At 48.7% G+C, this 11,016-nt stretch overlaps 1 protein-coding gene across 1 annotated transcript in view; it reads right to left on the bottom strand.

Moving 5' to 3' along the window:
• The window catches only part of Pabpc1l (poly(A) binding protein cytoplasmic 1 like), a 32,620-nt gene extending 22,093 nt beyond the window's left edge, over positions 1–10,527 (bottom strand). Inside the window, exons 1-5 of the mRNA XM_021194194.1 lie at positions 10,085–10,527; positions 8,061–8,254; positions 3,657–3,772; positions 1,407–1,546; positions 1,156–1,250 (exon numbers count right to left, since the gene is read on the bottom strand). Of these exons, the coding sequence (XP_021049853.1) occupies positions 1,156–1,250; positions 1,407–1,546; positions 3,657–3,772; positions 8,061–8,254; positions 10,085–10,277 (738 nt within the window). The 5' untranslated portion in view covers positions 10,278–10,527. The remainder of the gene's footprint in view (positions 1–1,155; positions 1,251–1,406; positions 1,547–3,656; positions 3,773–8,060; positions 8,255–10,084) is intronic.
• Positions 10,528–11,016: the final 489 nt, after the last annotated feature.

The following is an 11,016-nucleotide window of genomic DNA, read 5'->3' as shown; positions in this document are numbered from 1 at the left end:
CCTCCCTCCCTCCCTCTCTCTCTCTCTCTCTCTCTCTCTTTCTTTCTTTCTTTCTTTCTTTTTGAGACAGGGTTTCTCTGTGTAGCCTTGGCTGTCTTGGAACTCACTTTGTAGACCAGGCTGGCCTTGAACTCATGAGATCTGCCTGCCTCTACCTCCTGAGAGTGCCACCACCACCCAACTTTATCTTCTTTTTAAAAGATTTTTTTTTAATTTTAAGGTTATCTTACTATTTTATGTGTATAGCTGTTTGCATTTGTGTCTGTGTACTATGTTTGTGCCTCATGCCCATGGAGGCCAAAAGAGGAAGTCTGATTCCCTGGACATGAAGTTACAGATGGTTGTGAGCTACCACGGGAGAGCTGGGAATTGAACCCGGGTCCTCCGTAAGAGCAGCCAGTGCTCTTAGCCACTCTGCCATCTCCCAGCCACCTCAATATTTTACATTACATTACATTACAATTCATGTAAGAAAAAAAAATGTAATGTATGTGTATGGTGTCTGTGTGTGAGTGTGCTGCCTGTAGGCAGGTGTTCAAGAGGCCAAAAGAGGGCAGTAGATCCCCGAGCTGGAGTTACAGCCAGTTGTGAGCCCACTGATGTTGGTGCTGGAAATGCACTCAGTGGCCACTGGAAGAGCAGCAAGTGTTCTTAACTGCTGAGCCATCTCTCCAGCCCCGAGAGTTTTCTTTTCTTAATAAGCCTGACCCTGTTACATGGAATACAATCCTGCACCTTCTGAGGACATCCACTTGAAAAATTGATTTCCCATCGGTTTATCCACAGAAAGCCATGGAAGTCAGACAGACCGTAGTGCACATTGACTCAGTGGGTAGGACTTTTTACTGGCGTGGGGAGAAATATTTGAGGGGGAACTCTGGCTTCCCAAGAAGTCAGTTATCAGTAAGTATTTGTACACAGTGAGGAATGCTTCCGTGCCTAAATGTTCAATTCTTTGAACTTCTAGGCTTAGAAACCAACAAGGAAATATAAGGCCAAATCCTAACATTCAGGCGGGGGGGGGGGGGGAGGCGGGCACGGGCGCGGGGGCGGGGCTTTCTCGCCCTCTGCCGGCAGGCCTGCCCTTGATCTTCTCTGGCTTCCCAAGCCTGGCTTTGGAGCTCCTTCCTGGAGCAGGACCATGGAGACACCTACCTTCTGGGCTTCCTCATGCTTCTCAAAGTTGACGAAGCCAAAGCCCCGGGACTGCCCATTGCTGTCTCTCATCACCTTTACACTCTGCATATTTCCTAAGAAGGACCAAAACAGGCTTAGCAGGGAGTCAGGGGAGGGGCCAGCATGGTCCCTTCCTTCTTATATAAGTCCCCAGGAATCCCAGAGGAAGCCCTCCTCCCACCTGACCTGGGCAATAGTGTCCTTCCTCCTCCTCTGGGGAGCATGCCCACCGAACTGGGAGAAGAGGTCCTGGAGTCTCTGCTCATCCACGTTCACGTGCAGGTTCTTCACATAGATGTTGGTGAACCCTAGGGCCCGAGCTCCCAGCTCTGCTTCCCGCTTCTGTCGAGACTTGAAATGGCCTACAAAGCTGTGGACACATCAGCAGAGTGGAAACAACCAGGTTCATCGTCCCTCCAACCCAGTTTGGGCCGACACGACAACCCTAAGTCACTTGGACCAATTGCTGTCCTTCAGCCTCCGGTCTCTTGTTGGCAACCCTGGCAGGGCCATACACCATGGACTGAATGTGCCCAGTTGTTTTCAATAGGCAAGAAGCTGTATTCCAGACCTCAACCCTTACATGAGGTTACAAGGACATTATTCTAGTGACACATTCACACAGAATAAATGCTCCAGGCTAGGAGGGCACAGGAAAGGAGAGCATGGATTTGGAATCGGACACAAGCCTGGATCCTCATTGACAGTTACTTAACTGTGGGATCCTAAGCCAGTTACTGAAGCTCTCCACACCTGAGGGTTTATTCCTTTAAATCTCGGGTCCAATTCACACCGTGGGGCTTTGTTTATCCATTTAACAAATATGGGGAGTTCAAGAGAAGTCAGGTGAGCTTTTCAGACACAGTTGGTGTCAGGGTCAACGGTGATAAAGGGGAGTAGACTGACATCATTTAAATACAACATTTATTATAAAATCCGGAGTTTCTGGGCTAGGGATATAGCTCAGTAGTAGAATGTTTGCCTAGCATTATAAGCCCCTACCTAGTTCAATCCCAAGCATAGCTAAAAAGGAAGGAAAGGAAAAAAATCTAGAATATTCAAGTTCACATAAACACATCTAAGAATCATCCGGGGACAGGGGAGAGGTGAAGAGAAGAATCTTACTATACTGTTCAGGATTCCCTGAAACTCCTGAACTCAAGTAATTCTGCCTCAGCTTCCCAAGTAGCTGGGACTACAGGAACACACTACAGCACCTGGCCGAAAAGATTCCTGGACTAACAAAGACCAGGCACATGAAAGGAGGGTGGTTTATGGAGCACATGTGTCGTAAGGCGGAGCAGATGCCAAGAGTTGAACACCAAGCATCAGCAGTCAACACAGAGAAGAGGTTGCTAGTGACATCTGTGAATCTGGGAAAGCTCAGAACAAAGCAAGATGAGCACTAGACAGGACCCAGAGAAACTCCAGATCAAAGAACTCAGTGCCTCTAGCAACTCAGGCAGGGCTAGTAGCTCACACCTATAGTTTTAGTACTTGGGAGGATGGGGCATTCAAGATCATCCCAGCTACATAGTATGAGACCCTGTCTGCCAGGGGTTGGTCTGCTGTTGCTATGTGTTCAAATGCTAAATAATGGTCTCCAAGATCTGATTGCCCCTGATGAGGAGATTCTCACATATACCAAGTGATGCTATGCAACCTTATTCACCGAGTGAATTGCTAAATAAAAGGCTAAAGCCTGTGATTGGGCAGTAGATAGAGGTAGGCGGGTATTCAGTTATCTGACTGTGGGCTGAGGGTAGAGGAAAAAAGAAAAGGAAAAAGAAAGGGAGAGGAGGAAACCGCCATGAGAGGAGATGGACCACGAGCAGGTGGCCAGGAAAAACAGCAAGTGACAAGGGACACATGCCTGGGATGTAAGTTAGCTCCCAACCTCCTCCATCTAGACTTAACAGCTTGTTAATAAAATACCTGGATCGCGTGTCTTTTACACGGGCTAGCTAGAATTCATAATTCTTTTTACTCCTTGTCTCAAAAAGAAAACCACAAAACAAAAAAGTTGCCTTCACTCCCGCAGTACGGGGCTGCGTGGCTGAGCCATCAGACAGACAGATGTGGAAAGGACCAGCCCGAAACGGGTTCTTTCCAGATCGGCAGCACAATTTTCCCGTCTGTCCCTGGGTCCCACGGAATAGCAGCACACAAAGCCAAGGAAAGAAGCTGTAGCTGTACAGACTGACTACCAGATGATGTCAGCAAGCCCATCGATGATTTGGCCATTAGCTAGTCCCTCTAGAATTCTCATCCCTTGCTCGGAACAGTTCTTAGACACCGATCAGCTCCAATTTTACCCAAGGAAAGAGTCCCTGAGAGGCCGAGCAACTCGCTTGAGGTTACACACCAAGGAAGATCTCTGTGTAGCGCCTGGCGCCCACTAGATGGTCACAGAAGCAACACTCCTGATTTCACAGCTCCGCCCCATTAGCCTCTCCCCTCCCCCAAGCCCAGGAACTCACACTTTCCGGTCATTCAGCAACATCCCATTCATGGTGTTGATGGCCTTCTGGGCAGCCTCGTGGGTCTCAAAATGCACAAAGCCGAAACCCCGTGATCCATGTTCATTGTATACTACCTGGGTCACAGGGAGAAAGGACAGAGACACCATCCAGTGGGGACTTCAGGGACAGAAAGAGTACAAGGGGGTAACGACAATACATAAATGTTCCCGGATGAGCATAAAAGACAATTATGTGGAGGCTGGGGATGGAGCTCAGATCCTGGGGTTTCATCTGGCAGGTTGGGGGAAGCCTGAGACCTAATCTCACAACAGCCCCAGTTTAGAACTGGGGAATGGAAGTTTAGAAAGGCCAGTCCACTTGCTTGAGGTGACAGCCTATGTAAGAGTGGACTTGGGGTTTCCATCCCATAGCTGTCCCCTGATTCTGACAACCAACTGAAGATACCATGATACTGTAAACATGGAAGGGGAGGCTGGGGATAGAAGCTGTGGTACAGAGTTTGTGGTAGATAATGTGGCTTCCATTATTTAAAGTGTATAACTAAGGGGCAGGCCCAAACGCGCCCATCTGGATTAAAGTGGGACTTACAAATAGAAAGTTTTGAAACACACACACACACACACACACACACACCTTTTTTAGTTGTTTGGGGTTTTTTGTTTTTGTTTTTTTGGGTTGTTTTTCTTTTTTGTTTCGGGGGATTTTTGAAACAGGATCTTGTTCTGTAGCCCAGACTGGCTTCAACCGTGAAATCTTCCTACCTTAGCCTCACAAGTGCTAGGACTACAGGTGTGCACAACTGTGCCCACCACACAAAACTACTGACAATGCGTATTCCTGGGAATCAGGGCTGGAAAGGACAGAGCGTTCTTTTTTTTAGTTTCTTCTCTTCTGTATTGTTTGAATTTGGCCAATCTATATACTATTCTAACAGCAAATGCACTTCAAGTTTGTAACAGAGCACTTGATGTCTGTTCTGTAACAGGTCTGACTCAAGCTGGAAGGTCAGAAGTGGAGAACAAAAACTACCTCGGTTTCCCGCTCTCGGTGAACTTGATGAAGGCTTTTAATCCCATTTCTAAGGTGGCTCTGACCTCCGTTATCACAGAGCCACCACCTGGCTCTGCCCCAGTGGTATTATCCACCACTGCATTCCATGCCACTACTGAGATGCCCTTTCTAAAACTGTGATTGTCACTAACTAAATCCCTTCAACCTCCAATGGCTTCAGCTACGCATAGAGGTATGTCAACTTGGCATGTTGAGGCACAACAGGCACAACAAATCCTGTATTCAAACCCTTGCTCGTGGAGCTGGGGAGATGGCTCTATGGTAAGAGAACTTGCTGTTCTTGCAGAGGACCTGGGTTTGAGTCTATATTGGGAGAGCTCACAACTGCATGTAACTCCAGCTGCAAGGGATCCCACACCCTCTTCTGGCCTCCAGGGGTGCTGCGTGTGCACACGCGCGTGTGCACACACACACACACACACAAACACATACATGCACACACTGCACACAGAGACAAGCAGGCACATACACATGTATATAAATAAATATAATTCTCAACTTCACACCCATTACACACTCAACATCAGCCCTTTCAGATTCAGCCATGTTGACTGCCCTCCCCATCAAATGTGGAACCATCACCAGCTAAAGATAAATACTTATCGGCGAACCCAAGGAATTTTTTTGTTTTCTTTCGCTTTTGCTTTTTTATTTATTTATTTATTTTATGTCTGTGAGTATACTGTCGCTGTCTTCAGACGGTTGTAAGCCACCATGTGGTTGCTGGGAATTGAACTCAGGACCTCTGGAAGAGCAGTCAGTGTTCCTAACCGCTAAGTTATCGCTCCAGCTCCCCCCTCCCCCAACTAATTCTTTTTTTTTTTTTTTTTTAATTTTTTTTTTTTTTTTTTAAGATTTATTTATTTATTATATGTAAGTACACTGTAGCTGACTTCAGACACTCCAGAAGAGGGCATCAGATCTTGTTACAGATGGTTGTGAGCCACCATGTGGTTGCTGGGATTTGAACTCCGGACCTTTGGAAGAGCAGTCGGGTGCTCTTACCAGCTGAGCCATCTCACCAGCCCCCCCAACAAATTCTTAACTTCTGAGATCCAGTGGGAAAATTAGAATAAATGACTGGTCCAAGGTCAACCATTCAGTAGCAATTTCAAAGCTATTCCATGTTCATTTAGATGCTTCATGTCCCAGGCACCTTTTCAGAGATGGCACGAGTAACTCAGTTCACCTCCCCACACCTATGAAGGGAGTTCTACCACTGCCCCTTTTAGAAGCAGCAAAAGTGCAGGGTCATGAGCTGCCAGACAGTACACAGTTAGGACATGGTGGCATTTGAACTCAGGACATGGCCTTGAGTATCCTCTTTCTGGCCCAATTTGCTGCTACATGGCTGGCTTTGTTATTTAGGTGACCTGACTCTGATCATGTGTGTGTTCTTCCCAAAGTGCCACAGAAGTCTTTCCAGACTGGCCTAAAATGACTCCCTCCTTTCTGGGCCCCTGACTTCATGGGAACCTCAGTCTCCCTGAGCCCAATTCCCAGTTATTCCCACGACTCCTACCAACTCCAGCCAAGCTCAGGAGTGGAGGTAGGGACCACATTGTAAGCGTTGTTCCTAACCACGTCCACAACAGGGGTTCCTTAGGCCTACAAGGACTTCTTGCCTGTGTCACACAAAGCTTGCTATACAGTCTTCAGTGACCCAGGGGACTCAAGGCCTGAAGAAGTGGGATAGACTTCCCCTGACCAATTTACTTCAGTTAATCTGGCAAACCTACTAGTTCAATGACTCTAAAGTCAGGCATGGTGGTGTACAGCACCAATCCCAGAGCTCCAGGACACTGACGCAGGAGGACTGCTTTGAGTTTGAGGGTAACTGAACTACATAGTAGCCATAGTAACTCAAGGCCAGCCAGGACTATGTAAGACCTTGTCTCAAAAAACATTATGACGATGATGACAACAACAAGAAAACCCAAAACAACAACAACAAAACCCACAAAATCAAACCCAAAGCTTTTAACATTAATCCTCCATCCATCTACTACATTGAACTGCAGACAAGCAATCTTCCAGCTTCAAGCCTCTGTGGCCCCAAGCAAGACTCAGAAATCCTCCTAGGGACATCTTAAAGGGTGGGAGGGATGGAGGGAGGAACCCAGAGAGGCCGCAGACACAGACAACCAAGACCCTGTGTTCACACATGTAAGGACATATTCCACAACTAAGTTTCTTCCTCCCACTGGTCCTTAAAGCAAGGAGCTGCCAGTTTCTCTCAGTGTACACCCTGGGTGTCAGTCTATTCTTTAGGGTGGCAGAGACAGGCCCTATCCACAGGAAGGGTGGGAGCTGAGAGCTGAGGGACTGTAGCCGGCTCATACTGGTGCCCAGGAAAGGCTCAAACCCAGAGATCATGGCACCTCTACCTTTGCCTCTCTAGAGACAGCATGGGACCCGATCGGCCATCCTCAATGATACCCAGGGCACAACCCCAGGCTTTAGGCCCCTACTCAGCACACGAGGATCTACTTTTAGGCTTCTAGTCCTGAACATCCTCCTATATAAGGTCGGAGAACTAATCAGAACCCTTATCAAACCATAATAATCCACTCAGTACTTATGGCATGGCACAAGGAGCAAAAACTCAATGTGTCCATGGAAGCAGAAAACTAAATATAAAAAAAGACTTGGAGACAAGCAGTGGCTAAGAATAAAATGGGCTTTAAGTTCTAGTATAAGAAACTACCTTAAAAACAAGATGTGGTTGGGGCTGGGCATGAGGCTCAGTGGTAGATTGGGTCTCCAGCCCTAAGGGAAACCTGAAGCAAGAATGTGCACTGGCCTGTGACTGGCTTTGGCCTACAGAAAACAGTAGGGGTGAAAGGGTCTTGATTCAGAGCTGAAGTTTCAGGTAGCCTGGTGAACTTCTCCCCATCTTCTGAGACCTGCCACAGCTGGGAGAGAGACATGGGCTAGCCTGCAGGAGCATGGAAGACCACATGGAGGAAATCCCAGATGTTTTAACTGACAGCTGGCCGGGCCCACATGGGCCTCCTAAGAGTTCCCGCCAGGCTCAGGTAGTATGTAAGGGAACCCAGCCACGGCCAGAAATGCTGTCCAACCGAGCTCAAACCAAACCACCATTTCAGAATTATAAACTAAACAAACAGTATGGGCTGCCACAAGATGGGGGAGATTACACACCATGACCTAGCTGTTGGATGTAGGGGTGACCTCTAACAGTTCTGAGAAGATAAACCATGGATTCCTGGCTAAGTGCCAAAGCCCGTGACGTGAGGTACTGGTTGGCATCCCTCTACCACAAAGGTATTTAACATCATCTGACTTTCCCAGAGAGGGCACACCCACCTTAGAAGAGAGAATGCTTCCAAAGGTAGAGAAGGTGTCATACAGAGCCTTGTTGTCAATGGAATTCTCCAAGTTTTTGATAAAGATGTTGCCCATACCAGACTTCCGAAGGCCTGGGTCTCGGTGGGACCACATGATTCGGATGGGCTGGCCTTTGATCACTTCAAAGTTCATTGTGTCCAGTGCCCGTTCCGCTGAAGGGGAGGCAAAGGAGAGAAAGGGGCGAGTTAGGTGACATTTGTGACCCCGAATCTTCAAGTCCTTCTAGGATCGAGGAAAGGAAAGTCATGGCCTGGGTCTCACTTGAGGTATGAGCCTGGGAGACTGGTGGATTCAGCTGAGGGAATTGTCCACGTACTCCTCACACACTGCAGAAAGAGCAACTCTCAGTAAATAACACGGATCCCCATCACACACATGGGGAGGCTGAAGCCTGCAAAGGCAGAGCCGGGCTCTCCCGGCCTTGGACACACATTGCGTGGGTGAGCATGTAAAGAGGAAGGGAAAGTGTACCCCCATCACTGGTCCCTCATCCCCACCTGTGAAGTCAGGAGATGGTGGTGGCACCTTCCTTCCTACACCTAAATGAGGCAACGTCCCCTACTGCTGGGGCTGTCAAGCAGGTTGATCCATAAAACATGCAACGAAGGATATTGGTTTCTGCGAGATGCAGGGAAAAGGTGTTTGATAGATGGCGACATGTGTACAACCAGACGTCCCTGCTCAGCACCCTTCTACTGGGACAGCCTATTCCCTGCAGATAATACGCTGCCTGTTTCAGGGACCCTGCTCACTTCAGAGGCACAGAAGAGGCAAACGGCATGCAGTGTCGCAGGCCATAGAAGCCTGCATTTTTCATCCATGGCTACCAGACCCAGTTAGGACCTCCAGATCTCCCATCTATGAACTGGACCCTGATGGTCAGACTCTGTTTCAGTCAGGAACTTTGCGGACAGACATAGGCAGACGTGGGGTGTAGCGGAGGGCAAGAACACCCTCCTGGCTTCAGGGAAACTCCTAACTCACACAGGAGGCCTGAACTACTTCATCTTGAGATAGGAGCTCAATATGTAGCCCAGGCTGGCCTCAAGTTCCTGTTCTTGCCATGGCTTTCCCAGTAGGCGGGGAAGGACAATTCTTGGTCACATCTCTGGAGTAGTTTTTACACTACACTTGAGAATGCATCCAGTGTCCCTAACGGTACTTCACACTCGGGGTCCCCATTCTTCATTATCCAGAGAAACACAAGCCTTGGCCTCTCACCAAGGGTGGCCCTTCCCAGTGGCACAGCCTCAGCAAAACCATGGTTCTTAACCTTCGTCGTCTGTTTTCCGTGGAAGACCAGACATGCTGGGCTGACAATTACTAATCAATGCTTCCACCCTGCCAGTGGCTGACAAAGCCTACAGGAGGCGGCTCTTCCAGAATCAGAGAGGCGAGGCACCTGGGGTAGCCCTCATGTCAGGCTACACTGGAGGGCAGGGCCTCTTCCCCACTCTCCACCTGCAAGGCTTCAGGCAGCTTCCTCCCAGGTGCTATCGATCTCCTATGTAACCACTCTGGAAGGGAGGCAGAACCCCAGTTTCCTTCCACACAGCCAACTGAGCTCAGAGTGGTTGAGCCACTTGCCTGATGTCACACAGATCCTGGATTCCTAATCCAGCTCTGCTTAATCCCAAAGCCACTCGGCAACAACCAGCATGGCCAGCAGTAATTGCCAATTCTCCCCTCAGTGACTGAATGCCTACCTTTCAACTCCCTGTCTCCGGGCCTCGTTTTCCCTAACTATGATACAGAAGACGGAAACACAGACTACCCAATCTTCCCTGGCTATGATCTGTATTATAAAAACACCCACAATTAGCTACAGGCCCATTTCCACCTAAAAGATAGATAGAAAATTACTATTACTGAGCTAATAGAAGTTCATTTGAAAGAAAACTTTCCAGTTCAGGATGGTAGTTATCAAAAGGAAAGTATTTGGCCCAAGGATGTTAAAAGCAAAAGTTTTCTCTAGGGCTCACCGTCAGCAGGCTGCTGGAAATTGATGTAGGCATAGCCCAGAGAGCGCCGGGTGGCCACATCCCGACACACGCGGATGGAAAGGATATTGCCGATCGGGGAGAACATCTCATAGAGCATAGATTCAGTCACGTCGGGGTGTAGATCGCCCACATAGAGTGAGGAGAGGGAGCAGCTATGGCCACCGGTGTCCATGATGTGCAGGGCACCCAGAATCGGGTCAGCAAGTGGCCCCAGCTCACAGGGTGCCGGGGCCTGGCAAGCGTGGTGGTGGCTTGTAGCAGGGCTCTGCCAGTCCTCTTGTTTGCCTGCGCTAGCCCCTTGCCTTTACCACGCTTGCAAGCCAATCCGGGTGCCCAGCCCCACCCACCTGGGAGTCCTCAGGCTGAGAAAGGCGCAGGTGGCTGGCATCTCTTGCCTTGCCTAGGAGGAAGGCCAGAGGTCTGGGGCAAGGCAGCCAAGGCAGGTTGTGATGGAGTTCTTGAGAAGAGGCAGCGTGCAGGTTCGAACATCAGGCCATTCATTTTCTCTCTCTAGAAAATGGGGACTACTCCCTCTTGGGAACGATTAAAGGAGAAGGCTTTTGGGGTTTCAGTACAAACTAAAGAACTACTCAAACCCCGTTCCGAGGTTTTTAAAGACTGGGAAGATGGCCCAATGGGTAAAATGCCTACATGTGAACCTGACGACCCCAACGCCCGCATAAAAGCTAAGTATGATGGTGAGGGGCTCCTATGGCCTTAAGCCCTGAGGAGATGGAGACATGGACACTGTGTGCTTGTGATGTAATTCATGCATGCAGGCAAAACATTCATACACTTGAAATAAACAGAAATCTTAATGATGGGCTGGAGAGATGGCTCAGCGGTTAAGAGTACTGACTGCTCTTCCAGAGGTCCTGAGTTCAATTCTCAGCAACCACATGGTAGCTCAC

The sequence above is a fragment of the Mus pahari genome, chromosome 3 (assembly GCF_900095145.1).
Source record: "Mus pahari chromosome 3, PAHARI_EIJ_v1.1, whole genome shotgun sequence".
Taxonomy (NCBI): Eukaryota; Metazoa; Chordata; class Mammalia; order Rodentia; family Muridae; genus Mus; species Mus pahari.
Note: the sequence above shows the minus strand (reverse complement) of the source record. Positions and strands in the feature narration are given on the sequence as shown.